Raw genomic sequence first — 24,022 nt, 5'->3', positions numbered from 1 at the left:
CTACCATTTATTGTGTTCCAAGGAACCTTTCTGATCTAATAAAACAGCTGTGCTGTAATACTCATGCACTGCACACAAATTTTTAGATCATTTTCTATATCATTACCAAGATGCATTACCTAACCTTTGCAGCTGTGAGGCTCTCATAGCCTTAATGCATACTGCAACCCATGCATCTTGAAGGTGGGCATGAGGAGGGCATCACAGAGATGAGCTAAGGACTCTTGGATCCTGCCTTAAAGCAAATAAAGAAACCAAAACAAAATAAAACACTCCAGACTAGATCCTTCCTTCAAGTTTATCCAAGCAGTATGCTTTCTTGTCTCAAGGCAAACCTTTTACTTCTGTATTACATTAACCTGTGATTTCAAAAAGAACCAAGAGCAGCAAGGGAGTAGACTATGTACTGCTTCACTATTTAAGTAGCTGCATGTTTACAAAAAATTACCATATATAACAACAAAAAAAAATCTCATTTCATAATTGTGTCAAAACTAAAGAAATTACCATATATGAATAGCTGATATGAAAGATTATTTGTATTCCATTGCCAATACTTCTTTGGGACTTCAAATAAAAGTTTAAAATAACAACTCCATTACAATTTGAATGGCATCTTCCTGGTTGTACATGGAAACTTTTAGTCAATTTTTTCAGCAAGTCAGTAATTTGGCTTCACTTCTCTACATGGATCGTTACTTTGTAACTGGGAAAAAAAAAATGAACCAAGCCAAAGAAATGGTAACTTGAGTATCTGATTATTCTTGCAAATCTGCATCACAAGTGCAATCTCAAGTTTACAGTACAATCAAATACACAAAGTTTCAGCTTATGCCACATGGAAAATTAGAAGTAATTCAGCGTTCAAACCTTTTAACAGCATCCTTTTTTTGGCTATCTATTCCATCCCACCATTTTGAAAAGTAAGAAATCTCAGACCACATAAATTTCCTTCGGTTGTCTTCTTGCAGTTTTATAACCATATTATTTAAGATATGCTGTGTCTGATCTCTGAAGTAATCATCAAAAGTCTTCAGCCAACCTAAGAAAAAGAAAGTATGAAATTTAAGTTGCTTTCAACAGTCTTACAGACCTGCTGCCTTCCCACTCCACACAAAAAGTTAAGTGAAGCATTTTCTTAAAAAGATGAACTTTGCATGCTGTGGACAGTTTGAAGTGCTAAGCTCTCCATGAATTCTTTTTATAAAGTTTAGATGTTTTATTTCTTAAATGTGTTCATATATGGACTACTAGGCTTTCTACTTTGATCAACCAAACACACAGATTTAAAACACTGAAGATTTTTGTAATCTTTTTTAATTTAGGCACAAAGTAGTTGAAAAGGAAGATGTGCATATCCGCAAATTGATCTTCCTTGATAACTTCCATTAGGTTTCCTCATCTCTCACATTAGGAGGACTGCAGAATCTTGTAACAGATCATCTTCCCAGCCCAAGCCCTATTCCCAACACGCATACAGCCAACATCCCTAATCCTGCCCTCAATGTCTTACCTCCTCTTTTAAGTCACAAAGCAGCCCACCACCCTCCTTAATGTAAAAAAACTGAATGAAAAATCCTTACTAGCAGCGTATTACACCTGTACCCTGAGCAGACAATTAACAGCCACTAATGGTATCTCACTGACCTTGAGGGTAGAGAAATAAAATTGGGGCAAATGAAGCAGCAGTTAGCCCTGCAGCTGATGTTCAGCATCAGATATGAACAAGGGGTTTGTTAGGAAAGAATGAGATAATTTTTTTGTAGCTGCATCCCTCATTAGAAAAGATACCAGTGAGACACAGAATAAAGGAAAAGCCAACTTCAGCCACATATACAGCTCTCACAGCACAGAGCTTTCCATGAAATTCTTTAACCTCTTCCTAAAACCTTACAGGAGGAAGTTCATGCATCTTCCTTCCCAGAACCTGTAAGGGATATGTTCTTCCCATAACTGTAAGAAAGAAGCAGACAGGGCTGCCTGCTTAATACACAAGTGGGATATTCCTACTCTTCATACCAGCTCTTGTCATGTATGAGCATTTTCACTCAAGTGCTTCCAAAAGGGACTCAGCAGCTGGGTGTAAGTAAATATCATATACAACAGAGTAACTACTGAAGAACGCAAGTGATGTTAGAAATTGGTCCTACAGCATGCATCCACATTTTGAGATTTTGTGAAAGCTTCCAAAAAATGTGAGAACTGTACTCCAAACAAATACGATACTTGGGATTCCCTTCTGAGAGGTACTGCTACTCCAGCACAATGCCACTGTTTATAAGAAGATACAGGATTAGGCTGTTCTGGAATGAGATAATACTGTTTCAAGGTAATTATATATATTATATATACATTACATATATATATTCACAGAATTATATATAAATTAAAAATTATATATATATAATATATACATATATACAGAATTATATATAAATGCATTATTAAAAACAAATCATTTTTTAGTCTAATAAAAGAAAACCATTATTGAATAGAGTCTCAGTATTGATTCAGAAAGGATGTGTTATACTCTAAGGATAAAAAATAAATTGCATTCATCTTAGCTAGAAATGCAGAGCTAATGTAATTTGACAATACACACATTCTTTTCCAGTTCACATCAAACTGTTAATTATAAGTCAAATAAAGAATCTTGTAATTAGGAATAATCACTAGACACTTGCACACTTATTTGCACTACTTTCAGATTGCGCTCTCACTTTGTAAAGGTCAAATTTTAATAAAGTATTCAGAAACAAAACCACCACAAATTTCCAAAATTGTCCCTTTTTTACTTTGCAAATGGGTAAATAAAACTATAACACTCCAGAGGAAAAGTGCTAGCTCAATATTAACAGTAGTTGAGCATCTAAAAGAATCATCACATCTGATCTAAGTTTCTGCGCAGATAGAACACTAGGGTGTAATCTGATCTGTCTTAAAGGGGAAAAATACATTTTGTCAAGACAACATGAGGACTTAAAATCTAAACTGAAAACATACTTTCTTTAGAGACATGGAAATAGCTCAATACAAAAAAGTTGTGAGTAAATTATTATGACACAAAAGTTTCATGAAGACTGAAACCAGAAAGGCAACAAATAAGCTGAATTTATTTTCCTTTTGTACTGTTTTTAATCAAAATTTGTTGTGATCTCTGCCTATTTCCTTAACTATCTGATTGCATTTTTTTTTCTAATGGAAGCTTTTATTTGAAGAATTGAGATCATATAACGAATTTGCAACAAATCAAAGAAATATCTTACTGACATTTACATGAAAAGATCCACATGTAGCAGACTACAAATTTATAGCTTTTTACCAGGAATTTCTTCTGCAAGAGACAATAGCATGCTAGCACACAACTAACAGGATTAACTAAAACCATCCTCTGTTTCTCCTATACAGAAATATAAACCATTTTACCATATTTTTATATTGCAATAAAAGCAAACTTACACTGAATTAGTGTCCTTAATAAACCAACCTAAATAAAGAAGCACAGAGCTAAATGACAAAGCAGCTGTCATGACAATAGATTGTGATGTAGGAAGAGCAGGGTTAGATTAGAGATTGTTTTAATATATTCATTTTATTAAGCTACAGAGGAAGGGTATAACATAGTTAATAAACTGAACTTAACACACTTCTGAAAGTTCTAGGAAAAAAATTACAAGTATTCACAGAATTAGTTGCAAGCCAAAAGAAAGTCCTATGAAATTTAATTACCGTGTGTTGGCCATCTTCACTTAAATTCATTTATTTCTGAATAGAGTATTTTCAGCTGGAAGGGTCCTAAAACAATCACCTAGTCCAAATGCCTGACCAGAGCTGACCAAAAGTTAAATCATGTTACTCAGGGCATTGTCCAAACGCCTCTCAAACACTGACAGGCATGGGGGGCATCCACCACCTCTCCAGGAAGCCTCTTCCAGTGCTTGACCACCCTCTTTTCCTCATGTCCAGCCTGAACCTCCCCTGGCGCAGCTTTGAGCCCTTCCCAGGTGACCTGTCACTGGTCCCTGGGGGGAAGAGCTCGGCACCTCCCGCTCCCCTTCCCCTCCCCAGGCAGCTGCAGAGAGCAACGGGGTGGCCCCTCAGCCTCCTGGTCTCCAAACCAGACCAACCCAAAGCCCTCAGCCGCTCCTCACAGGACATGCCTTCCAGCCCTCCCACCAGCGACGACGTTTCCCCTCTCTGGGCACATTCAAGGACCCTCACGTCCTTCTTACATGGTGGGGCCCAGCCCTGCACACAGTGCTCCAGGTGAGGCCGCAGCAGCGCCGGACACAGCGGGATAATCCCCTCTCCTGCCCGGCTGGCCGTGCTGTGCTGGGGGCACCCCAGGGTGCGGGCTGCCCTCCTGGCTGCCAGGGCTCGCTGCTGACCCACGCTGAGCCTGCTGCCCACCAGCACCGCCAGCGCCCTCCCTGCAGGGATGCTCTCCAGGCACCCCTCTCCCAATTCATACTCGTGCCAGTGTTACTCCACCTCAAGTGAAGAATCTGGCATTTCCCATCAGTAAATTTCATAGCACTGATAGCTCTTAACCCCACAACTTACAAAAACTGTCCAATATTGCATGGATCCATAAAGATTAAAAAAACATATCAAAAGTTGAACAGAACATTGAATACGTTAATTTGAAGTTGCTAGTTATGTCTGTTACTAAAGACCACCACATGAATTATTTCACTCCTCAGTTCCCAATATCACTTAAGAATCTAGTACAACTCAAGTTCATTCTTGTGCATATCCAGAAACTTAGAATTCATTCCCATGTTGAAAGAAAAGGTTTACCAGTGTATTTGGATCAGGAAACTTTCAATACAAGTACAGTTTAGACATACAAAAAGTGCAATAGCTTAAAAACTGCAATTAATAAAACTAAATATGCCAATATAAGCAAAATAAAACTTGTTGGTTTAAAATTACATAAGGATCTTTGCCAATATAAAAATGTAAGAGAAAAAATACTGTCTAATGTCAGTATGCTAGTCTTGACTTTGTAAGTATTCAGGACTTTACCTTACTACTTTCATTTTCTGCCAGCACAGGAGAAAGCAATAGAGGGTACACCCTGTTAGGCTGCTTGCCTTTTGATTGCATTTCACTTGTCCTCAGAAGTGTGGAAACTTGATCCCCCCCATCCACAGAGATTTATCATCATCAATCAGTTGTCTGTTTTTTCGCTTTTTTAATGTAAATTTTCTCACATCAACAGCAGAATCCAAAATCATGTCCAAATGTCAATGCAATCCATTGCTATGCTATACTATTCCTGTCTACACCTTCCACTCCAACTTCCTTCTTGAAGTTCTACCAGCTCTTTGCACTACAGAAAGTTGTTCTTGTGTCTTAGCACAGTTAAGAGATACAGGCAAAGTTTCAGGACAAAATCAGAACAGAAGCTGACAAGTTAGCATTATTCAAAAAGAAAGCTTTGATTATGACAACAATCACAAATCAAGTTTGAAAACAAAATCATTATAACCAAGAGTGTTTGAGCACTGCTTACATGTATCAGCAAGGCTGCTGGGTGGTTTTTTTTACATTTGTATTTCTTTTGTCTTTTGGTTTAAAACTAACTGTAGAAATTAAACAAAAAAGGTATTTCAATTGCTTACTACCATGAGTTACCCTCCAACATTCAAAAGGAAACATATCCTTAAAAAAATTTTCTAGTTTCTCATTAAATCTGTCTTACTGAAGAAGCAGATCTAGTGTATGTTTGGAATACGACCCATTTTTAGATTAACGCATTTTTGAGGGCAGTTTGCATCTCTCGTTTACTTTACAGTAGATCATAATTAATTTCACTGAGTCTGAAAATCACACATCACTGCTGCTTCTTGCAACCTAAGAAACTTGAGAAATTTATTAATTTTATGGCAGAATTAAATAAAACCATAAATTTCAGCTAGCATTATGCAGCTTTCCAGAAAATAAAAGCAAACTCTTTGCAACAATATTAGTGGAACTTCAGTTCTTGGATTTTTAAAATGCACATTAGTAAAAAACTTTTTTTGGTTTTTTTTTACAGTTATGCTTAATTCTCAACTAACTAGTTCCTGGAAGAAAACACTATTAAGTGTCATAAACTTAAAGAGGATGTCTTAATTACATGCATACCCGACATAACATGTGAAGCTACTGCAATACTAAAATTTTTTCTCAAAAATAATTAAAAACAATTAATGGACATGTAGCTGTGAGTTCTTGTTAGTGCTCTGAAGAACTTAAGCATGGTATATGTGTTTAACTGATCATACGTAGGCACACAATAATGACAATAATTCAAATACTAGAAGTAAATCCAAAAGCTAAGTTTCAGCTTACATTTTAGTAAGTATGATTACACATGGAGTTTAGCATTAGCTCTTTTGTAGATTCAGCAATAAAAAAAAACCCTTAAGATACAGGCTATACATACCCATCTTTTAATTTAGAAATCTTGCATCATTATTCTATGATGTCAGAACAAAAGAGAGCAAATATGCAAGTTAAGATTTTTTTTACGGATGTTTCTGACACAAAACTTCAGTGTTGTTTTACCAAAATGAAGTATCTTTACAATGAAGATGAATGGGGTCATTGGCCGAGACTGAAAGAACACTTGAGAAACATGGTATCTCTTAGGTTAGGCTACCTCAAAATGAAAACTAAAAGCAGTCTAAGATTGGTTTCCATTTTTCTATTTGGCACAGTACAAGCCAGGGTAAAGAAAGCCACCTGGCACATCCCTGTGTTAAAGCATTCATTGTGATTCAGAAGATAAAAAGAAATTGTTCCCCCAAAATACTCCCTGAAATAAAGTAATTAAGGTGGAAGCAGAGACACCAGTATTAAAAAGGTACGACACCATATTTACTTTTCCAGTGGCATACTTCAACTTCTAAAAGATCTCTGCTTAATGGACCATAACAATCATTCTGTATTTATCATCTTTGATTTCATAACCATAGCCAAAAACTATCAATTTTCCATGGAACTGCCCTGAATTTTCTTTTGCTTGTTTGTTTGGGGGTTTTTTCCCCAAAAGGAAAAAACTCAAACACCTCTCACTCCAAGTCTCCTACCACCTCATATGCAACCACAGAAATACTGAGAAGTGAGCCAGGAATACCACTTAAGATTCCTGTAATTCAGCATGTCAAGAAGATCTTGTGAGCTGCCCAGTTTCCCATTCTATTCCTAGATCTCATTTTCCTCTACAACAGAAAAATCAGGTGTCCACCATTGAATGTATATTTTATACTCTTTACAGCCTTCACAGGTTGGTTGGTTGTTTTTTGGTTTTTTTTTTGTTTGTTTGTTTATTTTAGAAAATACTATATACTGTTGCTGTTTACAAAAGGAAAACAAGTTCTAGACAAGCAGTGGTGACTGATTTTTTTTTTCTATCTTCCTATTAAAACATAGCATGAACATATCAATTAGTGAACTTTCAATTTACAGTCTAAAACTTTCAGTTTTCAGATGTCATTCAACTAGCATTTTTTCTTTCCTGCTTCAGCTTTATACTAACATGTTCTTATGTTTTTGTGGGTCAGACAACAATCTAAATAATCTGTGTTCCAAACGTGCCAGGAAAACTAAGAAGTCACCTGAAAACCATATCTAGACCCCATCAACAGAAAACAAACCTGAAATTCCACAGTGTACTATTAACAACATCAAACTTTTATGCTTAAGTTTTCTTTTATCTTAATACTACAGTTAACTGCATAGAGCTATAGAGATTTCCTCCTGAGAAATGGAGACTTCCTTAAATAATAAGAAGGGGTTAATGTGAGTACTAGTATGGTAAAGTTACCAATGTCATAGATAATCAACTTAGTGATAAAAAAGCAGTATTTAGACCTGACATATATGCACATACACTTCTATATACATTTTTGCTTAGATAGAAATTGGAGATGGGTGGGTAGAGGGGGGGAGGAAGAATCTGTTTAATCTCCTCCAATTCCACTAAAATGCTGTTTGTACTAGATCTGTTAACAACCACATTCAGCAATAAAATACTGTGATCTGATACACACATATATTACAAAGCTCACACACATCTCAATTCTTAAATAATTTAATGAAAAGACATTACCAAAATCGTCACTGCTAACAGAACAATAAATGCTAGAGGTGTCTTTCGACCCCTCTGGTTATCTGAACATCATCTTTCAAGTCCAGTTGTGCTGTTGACAATATCACTGTCCCTGAGCAGGGTTCTCCCCTCTGGAGTTCAGCTCCTAATCCACTTCAGGCAGTCACATGAAACTACTGCTGAAGCACCCGCTGGGCTTTGCCAGCACAGCAGGTTATACGATCGCTCGTTAATCTGCTCCAGAAAGAAATGCCACCCATCTGCAATAGCTATAACCTCACAGAACTCAGCTATTTGTAAATTGAACATCTCTCCATGGCTTGAGATTAATCCACACTGGTGAGCATCCTGCGCTCACCCCCACCCCCCCCCCACCCCCACCCCCCGATCAGACATGCTGCCAAGGTGCTCAAACCTTCACCAACTACCAGAAACTACAAAACAATCATGCCTGCCACTGATCAAAAGTGTGAAAAGGACTCATTCTCATACCTAATTTCCCAATAATGGGCAAATATATTAGCTACTGAAAGGAGAAGCATAGAGACCCCAAGTTTGTAGGTCCTGACTGAATTCACATGGAAGCAGTTAACTCTGATTTAGCAGAATTTAGCAACAAGAAATTGTTTCAGATCATCAGCACAAAACAGAACTCGGAACTTAAGACCGCCCCACTCCCTACGGATTCTCTTTCAAGGCAGTTCCTTGCCTTTGAGATAGATTCTCGCTAGTGTAACAGCCTATGTGAAAAGTTAAAGTAGCCTCAGATGAGAAAACTTAACACATAATGAGAATTAAAAGCTTCTGCACCTAATATAGTTACATCTTTACTGACCCTATTACTTGTAAATATTGTTCATGTATATTGTTACACTATAGCTTCATTATGCCTTAAGTTTTTTTGCCAGAAGGCATTTCCTTTGGATCATGCCTTTTAATCCTCTGTGGGAAAGCAATAATGTAACCACTAGCTATACAAGAGTTTTCAGATCTCTGTTAATTTTCGTTCTTTCAAGTGCTTAATAATACAGTCTCATACTGCAGACAATTCCACAGAAATGTCCTTACCAAAAGCACTACCAAGTAAGGAAATTTCTACGATAACAGTCTTTGTAAAAGCAAACAATAACCAGTCTCTCAATCATTTTTGGTGATTGAACCATTTACATTTACTTTTTTTTTTTTTTTTGCAATTACAAGGATTATATCTCAGTTTAATTCTCTTTGACATCAACTGAGGATTCTGAACAAGCTGGGAGATAATCGATTGTATGCATGAGGAGAGGCAGATTTCCTGATTTTAGTTGCTGATAGTGGAAGGACCAATACAATTTTATGGTAAAGACATGAAGAACTTAGGTATTAAGAAGGAAGACTTTAGGAACCAAAACTGATCACCAGTAAGAAAGTCAGCTATCAAAAGTGAATGACAACAGCCATGACTTCAGGCAAGTCCTTGGGAATAACCTATGCAGGAAAAAAGTTGCAAGAGAAAGATGAGGGCTCTCACAACTGCACCGAATTCTTCAAACCTTATTATTGAAGTAGCAGCCATAAAGAGAACTTCTTTCAGAGATCTGGAAGAAAAGTACCTTACTATATATTTAATGAGTGACTCCCTCCAAGATAGATATCTAAGTGCTCCTAAAAATTTACCTCTGAAGCCAAGTTCATTATGGCCCACACCTCTGTATTTGGAAGAAGGCCACAGTAGTGCTGGAGTGATCAAAATAGAATCAGATCAAACTTCATTAAATGGAGCTCTCAAGTGCACCAAGAGACATCGATCAGATGTAAAATTAAAGAACAAGACATCGTAAGCATATTTCCTCAGTAAGTAGAAAACTCCCACTGGGCAAGTACAGGAAAATCCATGACTGAGAACACAAACAGAAAAACATGTTGGTGAGGCTACCACTGGTGGTAGAGCACTATCTATGCTTTAACTGTCCTAGAAGTTTAAGAATTCTGGTAACTCAGAAACTTTTTTTTGGAGAGGGAAGGAGGGTAGGGTTTTTTCAGGTTGTTTGGGGTTTTGTTTGGGGTTTGGTTGTTTGGTGGTGTGGTTGTTTTTCATCTGGGGCTTCTGGTTTTTGTTTTATTTGTGGTTAGGGGGGCATTTGGGGCATGTTTATTTGATTATTTGGGGTTTTTTAGGGTGGGGGTTTTTGTGGTTTGTTTCACTGTTTGGTTGGCTTTTTTAAATACAGACCAAGAACCCAAACATGACAAAGGAATGCCATACATAAATAGGAACTCTGAATGTGGAGAACACCCTTGCTATCCTCTGACCTTCCAAAAGAAGGTATAATATTTCAAGTGTCATGGCAAACATATAGTGAAGCTGAAGGCATTCCTTACTGAGTGAGGTTAGTAACTTGCCATCTTAATTGGGAGGCTAGTAAGAGATGTGTCCATCTTCCCAACAGTTCCGCTATTTTTGGGACCCTTCTCATAGGAGCAATACAGTGCTATTCAGTTTGCTAGCCCCAGAAGACATATATAAAAATGTGAAGGCTCTGCTGAAGCCTCCTCTAGCATAACCTGATATTAATAGCCTTTGCTATTGGCTAGCTGAGCCAATAGCATCCTCAAGACTGTATGCCTTGCTTGGTATACAGCGAGGGAGAATGTAATTAGTAGTGGCAGATGTTAGTATCTACCAAAATAACCCTGATGCTAAAAGAGGTCCAGTAACTTCAACACTCAAAATTCTCACAGTATTAGTGCTCAGTGGGCCCTTTTTGGTAAGCAGAACTGCTGCCACTGGATAAACCAATTTTATTTATTTTAATTTTAAATTAAGGCACCCAATACCAAAGCTTGTCAAACACAAAAGGTGTGGACTGTGAATATCTACCACAGCTGATGATAGGAGGCAAGGCAGGAATCTAGATGTGAAGAAGAAAGCAGAAGACTGCAAGTCAGAAAGCTAAAGGTTAGCTCCACAGAGTCCTTCCAGAATGGCAACAGAAACTGGTCAATTCTGCATGGCACGCTGGTGAGACAGGCCAGGCACCATGGAGAAAAACAGTCCAATATATTCTGTTTTGGAAGACAATAACAGAAGGAATGAAAATAAATGAAAAAAAAAAAGATATAACCAAAATTACTAGAACCTGGCAGAGGTGATGGAAATCAGCACCAGAACACTAAGCCCCAAACAAACCTCATGCCTTGAATGGACACTGGTGAAGTTTTCTACAAAGCTCTTCCCAGCTTTCCTCCAGACATTCTCCTGCAGTTCCTAAGCTTCATGCCGCTGTTAAGCTACCTCAGGCTGCATAGTGCCAAAGGTCTTTGTTCAATCCAGCTAAAATCATCTGAGGACAGGTGTGACACTAGGCAATTGGCCTCTAGTAGGTTGCCAACCATTCTCCCCCAGTTAAGATATGATCCTAATAGCTTCAGGAGAAAGAAGGGAGAGAGGTAGACTCATACCCCTTTCTAGTAAGAGCCAAGAGATCTAAAGTTCTGTACTATCCTTTAGGATGGTTTCAAATTCATTAAATGACTGTACAGTGTGGCTTCCTTCTAGGGAAGCTTTCAGGAGAAAACTAGAAAGGAAATAAATGTACACAGCTTTAAAGACAGTTCTATCAAAAGGGCAGATTAAAATTTATAATGTGATTATTTTCTCTTAGTATTTTTACTATATCCAGACTTCGTAATTTTAGCTGTCATAACTGGACAATAGAGTGCCTCCAAATCCCAGAGTTAGTTTTCTTTGAAAATGCCAGATACATGCAAATAAAATTCACCTATGTTCAAACTACCGTATCTTACTTTGCTCAGATCCACAGTACCTTCAACCAACAAATTAAATTATTAGAGCAAAATACACAGCAGTAAAGTTTAAAATCACTGAAATTGTGGCTTTCCACAATAACAAGCAGCTTCACCAGCTTCTCATGGTCAGTGTACATGTACCAGGAGTATATTATAGCAGTATAATTCACTGCTTTTTGGTCTATTTTACTGTCATTTCAAAATAAAAATGATGCTTCTCCATTTTGTTACACAGTAACCATCCACTTGGGAGAAAGACGTTAAATTATGCAAGCATATCTAGGTTTCAGTTCAAATCTAGACTTTGTATTATCCCACTCCAGGATGGGGGCAGTGTGCACAAAACCTTAAACTGCTACAGTCAAAAACCTCAGATTTGCCACTGTCGTGCCTTCCAAAAACCACATCTCTTTAATACAGGCTGAGGGTTAAATATCTATGACAGGCCAAAAAGTCAAAATAAGAACAGGCCATACTTAATGCAGCAATGAATGAACTGACTGGGTTATCAGCAGAATCAATACAGAAAATCCATATTACACTCCAATACTAACACTGGAGTTCTACTGCCGTTTATAAATAAGTACATGCAAAACTTTTATCATAACAGTTGTCACTTGAAGTCAATGGCACTTGAATTATACATTTGCTTAACTGCCTTCCTAGAGTTAAATCTAACATATTAAGAGATACGCTTCAAAACCCCCAAATCTCAACAGAAATGGCAATATATTTCTTAATTCAAAAGCCTATAGATGCACAAATTAATTCAGTTAAAATATTACCTGGGTCATTATGCGAGTGAGGCACAACAAAAACTTGAAGCGGTTCACTGTCCCATTCATTTTCATTGTATGTGATATCAAATCCTTGTTTCCACACGCCACCATCTGGATTATCGAAAGGAAGAATATCATAGACATCCAACATCTGAAAAAGAGTAAAAGGAATATAAAACATGAATTCACAGAAACAGTTCTGCTATTAAAAACCAAAGCTGTTTTCATCAAAAATGGATCAGCTTGCTTATTACACAGGGAGAGATGCAGTGTCAAATGAATAGAAAACTGACAATAGGACCAAGTTTCAAGTCACTCTAGGACACCCAAGACACTGCTGGCAGGAATACGAGTACTTGGCAAGCTCTGTTCTGGGGAAACTGAAATTGGTTAGATAAACTGTAGGAATAAGAGCCTTAAATCTTACGACTTAAATTATGACAGTTCGCAATGGCACTGGGGCAGAAGTGTACAGAGAGGATTATGCAGAATAGCGCAACACACTAAATAGGGGAATGCAGATGATGAAAAGGACAAACTAAGCATGCAGTAAGAAGTGATGACAACATCAGAGAGACTGAAGAAAAAGTCAAACTCATAAAAGGGAACTGAAAGGAACTATCAACAAAAAACATTCAGAACTGTAGCCGACTGCTGTAACAAAGCTCCTTATGTATTTTCCATTGCCCAGTACCCTAATTATACAAAGAAGGAAGTATTTCACTTGTCAATACAAATAAGATTACAGGTAAAAAAAGCAACTCTAGTTACTTTAACAGGTTCTCATGAAGTTCAGATACCACCAGACAGCTTCAAAAAGAATCTTTTAACGTGAGTTTAGACCAAAATTACCATACCCAGATTTTTGATATTTTTTTTTTTAGTGCTCTGGTCTGCTTTCAGGAAAGGCAGCAAACTTTATGAACATAAACTATCACTGGACAAGCCTTTTGCTGGCACCACAGCTTAGAAAACAAACTAAACTTCAGTTTAGTTCTAACCTCATGTTAGAATGCAATTATACATCTAATAAGCTTTCTTCAACAAACATTTCACTTCCACAAAAATAGCCTGCTGGAGTAATTTCCTACATGAACACCACAAGAGTTAAAATTTCCAGTGGTAAGCTGTTTTCTGCCCTGCTAGGAAACTTCAGAAAAATAGACATCTGAAACAAACACCTGACTAAAGAAGTTAAGGCCTTGTTTTGTGATGAGTTGACCTTGGCTGGCTACCAAACCTCCACCCAGCTGCTCTCTCACTCTCCATCCTCAACAGGACAGGGAAGAAATAAGATCAGAAGCTCATGGGTCAAGACAAAAGACAGGGAGATCATTTACCAGTTACCATCACAGACAAAACAGACACAGCTTAGGGAACATAATATTAATTTATTGCCAATTAAAACAGAGTTGGACAGTGAGAAAGAAAGACAAAACTAAAACACCTCCTCCCCACCCCTCTTCTAGCCTAGTTCAACTTCACTCCTTCATTCCCTGCTCCTCTTATGTTCTCCTGCCCCAAGTGGTGCAGGTGTATAGATAGGGGTTGCAGTCAGTCTGTAATGGTTCCTCCTCACACTTCTTGCCTGCTCCAGCACTGAGTCCCTTCCACAAGCAACAGACCTTCAAGAGCTGTTCCAGCATAACTGTTCCACAGGCTTCAGTCCTTCAGGGACCCCTCCAGTGTGAAGCCACAGTTACTTCAAAAATATCTACCTGCTCTGGCAGGAGGTCCTCCACAGGCTTCCAGGAAATACTTGCTCCGCCACGGTCTCCCCAGCTTGCTCCAGTAGCTAAAGCACTTTCTCCCCTTCTTTCTTCAATGACCTTGGTGTTCACAGGGTTATTTCCCCCTTTTTTTCCCCTTTATACCTCACTGCCCTGTAGTGCTTCCCCCCTTTTTAAAAACATATTCTCCCCAAGGTGTCACGACCATTGCTGAAGGAGGGCCCAGCCATACCCTGTGGTGGGTCTGTTTTGGAGCTGGCTGGAACAGCTGTGTCTGGCACAGGGCACCACTGGCCTCTTCTCACAGACACCACCCCTGGAGCCCCCTGCTGCCAGCACCTGGGCTATGTGCACCCAGTACATTCCACCCTCACCTCTGTGAAATTTATATGTAAGAACAGTCAACAAATACATATTCATCACACACTCTTCACAAACTTCACTTACATCTACAAAAAAAACAAAAAAACCACCACATCAAAATCAAAATGACGTAACACTGAAAAAGTGGAAATTTCAGACACACAATAAATCTCCACCCCTTCTTCCTTCACCTCATTACAAGAGAAGAATCCCCACAGTTATTTTGCTCTGGCAATGTCCAATCCAAGTTTTGGCCATTACCACTGCCAATTACTGTCCTTATCTCTCATTTCCCAGGCCGGGTGCCAAAAAGGACTGCAGTTGGCTGAACTTGGCTGGGCTAGCATCTGGCAACCAGCCAAGGTCCAACCCACCACAGACCCTTAGCTTAAGATACAAAGAGAAGTAAGTAATGTTAGATGGGAATACAAGCCACTGCAATCCTAGAAGCAGCAGAGCCTACAGTGTCCATGCTGTAGATGCCTATGGCCTGTACGAGTATCTTGTCACGTCACTGCTCCACTATGATTGCTTCTAGATTTGAACAATTTTGCTTAATGGAAAATACAGGTGGAATATTTACAGGTATATGCATTCTGTAATGCCAGCTTGAAGGGACAAAATATGTTTTACATTTAAATTAGCCTAATACGTATTTTCTTGCTTTTTGAACATATGATTTTGAGGAACCATAATTTTTCTGTGAAATGCAACCTTCTGAAGAAAATTAAATGCATACTCTGTAATTTTGCCTGTTAGCAAGTGATTTTAGGACTGCTAAACTCTTTTGATATTTCCACCATGAAAACGTATTTGTTTAAAAGCAACAATTCATGAAATTGTCCACATTCCTGTGAGTTTTTCTCATAGATGGAGCCTGAATTTCACAAGCAACTTCCAGCAGTCTGCAATTTTTACAGTCCATAACATACATAATTTCTTCGTTAATGTCTATTACCTTACAGTTATCTCAAACCATGCTCCCATGATTATGCAATTCAGGAACTAGATCTTGGAACCTTAATCAACAGTTTGTCTGAAACATCTGGCTCAAGGACCTGACTCACCATTGAGAGAGGTTTGCTGCCTGCCAGGGACCCAGATCTGGGATGATTTAGAAGAACCGACAAAGGTTTTCCAACTTGCTGACTACCACCCCTCATTGTTCTTCCATGTGGGTACCAACGATACTGCTAGGGGCAGCCTAAACTGCATCAAAAGCGACTACAGAGCTCTGGAGGGTAGTAATCAAGGTCATGGAGGCCCAGGTGGTATCCCCTTCAGTCCCACCAGTGAGGGGTAGGGGTGTGAGAGGAGAACACCGATAGTACAGGTCTCAGAGCTGGCGCTGGCAACAGGTTTTGGGGTTCTATGACCACGGGACCCTGTTTGCTGACCAGTGCCTGCTTAGGAGAGACAAGATCTAACTCACAAAGTTGGGCAAAGGCATCTTTGCCAGGAGGATGGCTGACCTGTTATGGAGAGCTTTTAGGTAGGAATAAAGTGGGAGGGAGAGTGTGTTACCAGCAGCCCTGTGAAGGAGTGATGGGCAGGAGTGATGCGACATGAAAGCATAAAATAGTATTTATTTTTTTTTAAATCAACAAAACAGGACTTAAGCAGGGTCACGCAGCATCTGCACGTAAGCAAGGAAGTGCCTACAAGGCACAATTACCCTTCCTGGGAAATCAACATGCCTGGAAGCCTCTCTAAAGTACACTAATGCACACACTATGGGAAATAAACATGATGTGTTAGAAGATCTATGTGCAGCTGCAAGCCTTTGATCTTGTCGGGATCATGCAGACACAGTGGAATGATGCTAACAACTGTAAAGCTGCAATGGAGTGATACAAAATCTTGAGGAAAGATGGGCCAGGAAGACAAGGAGGAAAATCTGGCCTTTACTTGAGAGAGCAGCTGGTGTGCATGGAGCTCAGCCTGCAGATTTGAAGCAGGAAAGGGATAAAACAAAGCTCGGTAGAGATAACCCCAGGGGTAGCACACGAGTGTTTGAGGGATGGTGTGCCAGCACAGTCCTCCTCAGTCTGCCCTCTCAGCAGAGGCAGGGGATGTAGATCCATGAGGCAGCAGATACAAGGGTTATTGATGTGTTAGAAATTACAGAAGCACTTGAGAATGGTCATGTAGGAATTAGGCTTCTCCCCAAAAAAGGTGGTGTGATCAACAGCCTAACTGAAGTGTATCCACACCAATGCATGCAGCATGGGCAACAAACAGGAGAAACTAGAAGCCACTGCACAGCAGAAGATCTATGACATAGTTACCGTCACAGAAACATGGTGGGATGACCTGCATGACTGGAGTGCCGCAAGGGATGGCTATAAACTCTTCAGAAGGGATAGACAAGGAAGGAGAGGCAGTGGGGTAGCTCTGTATGTCAGGGAGTGTTTCGACTGCCAGGAGCTGAATGATGGAGGCAATAGGGTTTATGGGTAAGAATTCAGGGGAAGGCCAACAAGGCACATATCATGGTAGGAGTCTGTTATAAGACCAGTCTCTTCATCAACCAGGATGAAGAGGCAGACGAAATATTCTATAAGCAGTTAGGAGAAGTCTCACAATCACTAGCCCTTGTTCTTGTGGGAGACTTCAACTTACTGGATGTCTGCTGGAAATACAACACAGCAGAGAGGAAAGTCTAGAGCGTTCCTGGACTGTGTGGAAGGTCCTGATGTAGCTAGTGAGTCAACTAGGGAAGGTGACCCACTGGACCTGTTGTTTGCAAACAGAGGACTTGTGGGTGACATGATGGCTGAAGGACAAATTGAGCATAGCAAACACAAAATGAATTTTTGATTCTCACAGAAGTAAGGAGGGGTCTCAGCAGAACTGCTACCTTGGACTTCCAGAGGGGCAGACTTTGGCTTCTTTAGGAGCCTGGTTGACAGAGTCCCTTGGCAGACAGTACTGAAGGGTCAAGGGGCCCAGGAAGGCTGGATATTGCTCAAGAAGGAAATTTTAAAGGCACAGGAGCACGCCGTCCCCATGTGCAGAAAGACAAGTCAGCAAGGAAGAAGACTGGCCTGGCTAAACAGATATCTTTGGCTGGAACTCAAAGAAAAAAGAGAGAGTTTATGACCTTTGGAAGAACAGGCAGGCAACTCAGGAGGACTGCAAAGATGTCATGCAGTTATGCACGAAGAAAATCAGAAGGGCCAAAGCCCAACTAGAACTTCATCTGGCTACTGCCATAAAAGACAACAAAAATGGTTTCTATAAAAACATTAGCAACAAAAAGAAGGCTAAGGAAAATCTCTATTCTTTACTGGATACTGGGGGAGACAGTGACAAAGGGTGAGGTACTTAATGCTTTCTTTGCCTCAGTCTTTAGCAAGACCAGTTGTTCCCTGGGAACCATGCCCCTAAGCTGGAAAACAGGGACAAGGAAGAGAATGAAGCCTATATAATCCAAGGGGGAAATGGTCAGCGACCTGCTATACCACTTACACACACACAAGACTAGGAGACTGGATGGGATCAACTCAATAGTACCGAGGGAGCTAGTGGATGCACTTGCCAAGCCACTGCCAACCATTCATGAGCAGTCCTGGCTAACCAGAGAGGTCCCAGTTGCCCGGAGGTTAACAAATTGATGCCCATCTACAAGAAGGACAGGAAGGAGGAACTGGGAAACTACAGGCCTGCCAGGCTGACTTCACTGCTGGAGAAAGTTATGCAGCAGATCATCTCAAGTGCTACCATGTGGCATGTAAAGGACAACCATGTGATCAGGACCAGCCAGTATGGGTTTATGAAAGGCAGGTCCTGCTTGACTAACCTGATCTTCCCTTATGACAAAGTGACTCATTTACAGGATGAGGGAAAGGCTATGGATGTTGTCTACCTAGACCTTAGCAAAGCCTTCTGACACTGCACTTCCCACAGCATTCTCCCGGAGAAACTGGCTACTCATCACTCAGACAGGTGCCTAATATCTTCTTCACCTCAATCTTTACTAGTAAGGCTGGCCTTCATGAATCCCAGGTCCCAGAGACCAGCAGTAAAGTCTGGAGTGACAAAGATGTGCCCTTCATGGAAAAGGGCCAGGGCAGGGAATATTTAAACTAACTGGACATACACAAGTCCATAAGCCCTGGTGCGATGCATCCACAAAGTAGTGAGGAAGATGCCTGCTGTTACTGCAAGGCCACTCTCAAGAACCTTTGAACAATCATGGTGATTGGGACAACACCCAAGAACTGGAGGAAAGCAATGTTACTCCTATCATCAAAACTGCAAGAAGGAGGACCCAGGGAGCTATTGGCTGGTCAGCCTCACCTTGATCCCTGGGAAGGTGATGGAGCAGCTAATCCTGGAAACCATTTCCAGGCACACAAAAGACACGAAAGTCAACAGCAGTAGTAGCATGGATTCACCAAGGAGAAGTCATGCTTCAGCAACTTGAGAAACTTCTACAATGAAATGACTGGTCTGACAGATGAGGGGAACGCAGTGGCTATTGTCTACCTCAGCTTCTGTGAGGCTTTCAGCACTGTCTCCTGTAACATCCTCATAGAGAAGCTGCTAATGTGTGGGCTGGATGAGCAGACAGTGAGACAGAACAAAAAGCAGCCAAACAGCCAGACCCAGAGGGTGGTGATCAGTGGCGTGAAATCTAGTTGGAGGTCAGTAACCAGTGGTTTACTCAGGGGTCGCTACTGGGTTTGATCCTGTTTAACATGTTCATTAATGATCTGGATGGCAGGGCAGAGTGCACCCTCAGCAAATTTGTAATGACAACTGGGAGGAGGTGCTGATACACCAGAGGGTTTGTGCTGCCCTCCAGAGGGATCTTGACAGGCTGAAGAAATGGGCTGACAGGAACATCAACCTGTTTGACTAGTGAATTGCAAAGTCCTGCACCTGGGGAGGAACAACCCCAAGCACACACACATGCTGCGGATAGCCCAGCTGAAGAGCAGCTTTGCAGAATGTGACATATGAATCCTGTGGATGCCAAACTGAATGCAAGACAGCAATGTGCCCTTGCAGCAAAGAAGGCCAATAACATTCTGGGCTGCATGAAAGAGGAGTACAGCCAGCAGGTCACGGCAAACCTTCCCTCTGCTCAGCACTGGTGAGGTCACACCTGGAGTATTTTGTACAGTTCCAAGCTCCTCAATGCACTGGGGAGTCCAGCAAAGGGACACTAAGGTGAGGGGACTGAAGCAGCTCTCGTATGAGGAAAGGCTGAGACAGATTGAATTGTTTAGCCTAGAGAACTTGCTTGGGGAGACCTTACCAATGTGTACAAATACCTGAAGAAAGACTGCAGAGTAGGAGGAATGAGGTTCATTTCCAGTGACAAGGCAAGAAGCAACAGGCACAAACTAAAACACAGGACATTCCTCTTGAACATAGGAAACACTTTTTCCCTATGAGGATGACTAAGCACAGACACAGGTTGTCCACAGAATTTGTACAACCTCCATCCTTGGAGATATTCAAAAGCCATCTGGACATGGTCCTGGGCAGCTGGCTGTAGGTAACCCTCCTTGAGCAGTGGATTGGACCAGATGACCTCCAGAGGTTGCTCCCAACCTCAACCATTCCATCATTCATTGATTTGAATGTTAATCAGAAACAGTTTTAAAAAGCCATGAAAAAAATTAGGACTTAAAAACTTCCACTGGAATAAATCAGGCTGAAATCACTGCACTTAGGCCAAGACATCCAGAAGACAGATGTTAAGTAGTATTTATCTTTCATAGAACAACATCCTTAGTAAGAGTTGTGCAAATGATTAATTACAAGTTACATTATCACTTGACCAGGTTACACTCACGTGAAGACTAAGTTCCAAGTACCTAGTCGGTATGAAGCACAAAAGGTAGAAGTATTTCCTGGATATACTTCGATTTTATTTCTAAGTATAAAACACTGATAGAGTAAGCAAGGACTTCATAACAAAAAGTAGACAAAAATTTGAAAAGGATGCTGCCTGTCTTTATTATGGCTGCTTCAGAAGACAGTCACATTGTTACAAGGTTTTTTAATTAAAACATTCAAAAACTTACCAGTTGTCTTTTTTTCTTTATGGGCTTATTCTTTCTCTGTACTGAGGGACTCTTAACTGCTGAACTAATGCAAGTATTGGGCAAACATCCCATTTACCTCCATGAACACTAAACTAGTGCAAAAAAAAATAATAAAAGCATAGCCTGTGCCTTTTCAGGCCACCTTTCTAAAAACTGATTCATGCCTCATTTTTAGAAGGAGCAACACTACCAAGCACAATGTTAGATGCTTCAGTAGTTGAAAGGGACAAGAGCCCAGACATCTCTTTGTATTAATTAAATAACCTTCCAGCTCAGCATGACGACTCTTGAGAATTCTGTCTTCATTGAGCACAAATTCCATATACTTCTTGAACTACTAACCTAAAAAAGGTGTCAGGTCATAACTGTACTTAATCTGGAGTTCTTAATTTTGTTGGGTTTATTACCTAGTCCCATTTTTATCTTTTAAATAAAGTACACATTAGTCTTCTATTTAATTTGAGTTATATCAATTCTCAATTTAGTGTTATTTTCAGCGGCCGGCTCTGTTACAATTTCCTACCTACTTACAAACACAACAAGTAACAAAGTATATAATTTCTTGATTTACAATTCCTCCATGAAAAAGATCCTTTAGCTATCTGTCCAAGAATCTTTAGGCCCTCATGTTATTATTAACTTGTTTTTTCCAATTTATGCAAAGAACATCATCTCTTCAAGTACCAAGTCCCAGTAATATTTCTCAATGAAATGTCACAAAGATTTTTAATCCATATCTGAATGCATTCTCACAATAGTTCCTCCATTATGGGAGACTATAATGATCTCCCATAATTTTTTCAGGGAAGCCTCTTCTGCCTCCACTCTCTAAAGTGATATTTATTCAGACATTATGTCTCACCTATATTAGCCCTTACTTCTTTCTAGTCTCTCATTTCATTCTCATACATCCACTTAAAAGACCAACATGGAAAAAGTAAGGTCCAAATCTGTATGAACCACAGGTAATTAACACTTACAAGCTGTTTTAGAATTTAAAGTATAATTTCTTTAAAAAGCAATGATCTTAATAATCTACTCTGAATTTCTCAGTCTTTAGAAAAAAATCTACAAGAAACTAAGTTAAGTGAGCTTGCAGAATACATCAGACTTGGCAAAGTATTACTTAGTTAAAACTGTATTCAAATACACTAATTTAGATCAGCTCTTTACCATGTTGTTACAGGAATTCTGCTGAAGTCAAGGTCTTAGATTCCATAACTGAAATGCAGGTTAGACTCACAGGATGAGAAAGAGTTAACACCGAAGCAGTATTAAAATGACTTAATGACAATGGTGGATAACCTGCTGAGTACAAGGTACTAATGCAATGAGGCAAAGAGTATTAGAGCCCTCCCTCCCTGTGCAAAGCAAGGAAAGAAAAGAGTCAGAGAACAGTATTAAGCATATTCCCTGCTGTATTTGTTTCTTAAGCACATGCATATAACCTTAAATGTAAGGAAAATTATCAAAAAGCAGTTTAGCTACTACAGCCTACCATTAGGTATGTAGGTAACACTAGCTGATTGTAGGTACATGTTCTGACATTCTGCAAACGTGAAGCAAAACACGAGAACAGTTTAAGCAAACATGTTTTACTTTGTTACATGTTGCTGGTAACAGGTTAACATGTCCAAGACATTAAGCCAACATATTTCACCTCTAAATTCACAATTCACATTTACTATAATTTATTTCTAATGCACCTAAAAAAGAAGCACTTCATTTAATACAGTAACAGATTGTATGAGAAATAACCTGTTAACAATTCAGTAACTTCAAAACATACAATCACAGGTCCACATGCTTTACTTTCCTGCACAGAAGCCTTAAAATATATTAGAAACATGAAAAGTCAATACTGCCTTTAAAAAAAGAAAAAAGCAACTATTTTCTCTGCAGAAGACATATTAAGGTGTGCCTGTCCCTGATGAGCTTAAAGGTGTTATGAATGATACATCATAGGTTACAATTGTTCTAATATGTGACTTATTCACCTTAAGTCCACTGTCTTTCTCCTGCAATAGAAATACTTTCACTTCTAGAATGAGAAAGATGGACTTCAAAATCTAATCTTTGCTTTAGAGTACTATGAATATTTATAGTACTCCCACAAGACTCCCAAAAACAGCACAGATCACAAACTTCACACAGTATTCTCAGCGCTCCTGAAACACTCCATTAAAACTGAATATATAAGAGTCCATGAACTCACAAGCATCACCAGAAAGCAAAATAATTTAACTTGAAGTGTCTGACTTAAAAAACTTCAGCCTCCCCAGTTCATGCCAACCAGTCAACATCACGTACATTCCTCCTTTTTGATCAAAGTACCTATACAAACTGGAGACACACAAGAATGCTGAGATACAGAAATGGCTTTCAAAACTGAACACAGTACCCGAGATATTTTGAAATTATTAGTTCTTGAACATTCTCTGCCTTGCCATCAAAATCCATTTACACATATATCCCTAAAATGTAAAACCTATTTAAAACAAGACTATCCACCATTTCCAGTTTATTTGTCACCAATTTTAGAACAATCTGGGGAAACTGTAAGAGGATATTCTTTCCAAAGAACTGGTGATATATGGCACAATAACCTAAGTATAATCAGTAGTTCTTGTTTGGGGCTGTTTTGAGAAGTTTTTAAGATTTCTGAAATATTGGTTCTTCATAACCACTATCAGATTTCTAGATTTCATAACAGTTTCATAACATCTGTTAAACACAACAGTCACTTGAACAATTCCATTATGTCTTAGACTAGGAGCTCAGCACCAATCTTTCACCAGCGATTAGATGTTTTCAGAATTAAAAGGTAATGACAACTAGGACTCCAGCAGAAAGACAGAAAAGACATACTGCTTACCTGTACTCCTGGAACATGACTTCCACTTTTTGAAGCAAACAAACAATCCTCAGAATCAACTGCAAGCAAAACGGAAGCAGAAGGAAAGAGCTCTGAGACAGATCCTTGACTGAAGTTTATAGCATCTGGATTTTTTTGACCATCCTTTACTGATTCACTCAGATTGATCACAGAATCTCGTATGTTTGAAATAATCTCATTATTTTCTGCCAACAGGCGTTCTAAATGATCTATTTTTTCTTGCAATATTGAAAGTTGGCCCTGCAAAAGAAAAAAAAGGTAAAGTTTAATTATTTCTCTGATGAATTCTTCACAGAGTTTTA

The 24,022-nt window shown here is 39.4% G+C and overlaps 1 protein-coding gene across 2 annotated transcripts in view; it reads right to left on the bottom strand.

Annotated features, from left to right (window-relative positions):
* Positions 1-24,022, bottom strand: part of MAN2A1 (mannosidase alpha class 2A member 1) — a 128,045-nt gene that overhangs the window by 90,813 nt on the left and 13,210 nt on the right. For both annotated transcript variants that reach the window (XM_080371225.1, XM_080371224.1), the window contains exons 2-4: positions 23,700-23,960; positions 12,676-12,820; positions 871-1,042 (exon numbers count right to left, since the gene is read on the bottom strand). In XM_080371225.1, coding sequence (XP_080227351.1) covers positions 871-1,042; positions 12,676-12,820; positions 23,700-23,960 — 578 coding nt within the window. The remainder of the gene's footprint in view (positions 1-870; positions 1,043-12,675; positions 12,821-23,699; positions 23,961-24,022) is intronic.

The sequence above is a fragment of the Falco punctatus genome (assembly GCF_963210335.1).
Source record: "Falco punctatus genome assembly, chromosome: Z".
NCBI classification, from domain to species: Eukaryota; Metazoa; Chordata; class Aves; order Falconiformes; family Falconidae; genus Falco; species Falco punctatus.
The sequence above is the reverse complement of the archived record's forward strand: the minus strand, read 5'-3'. Positions and strand labels throughout refer to the sequence as shown.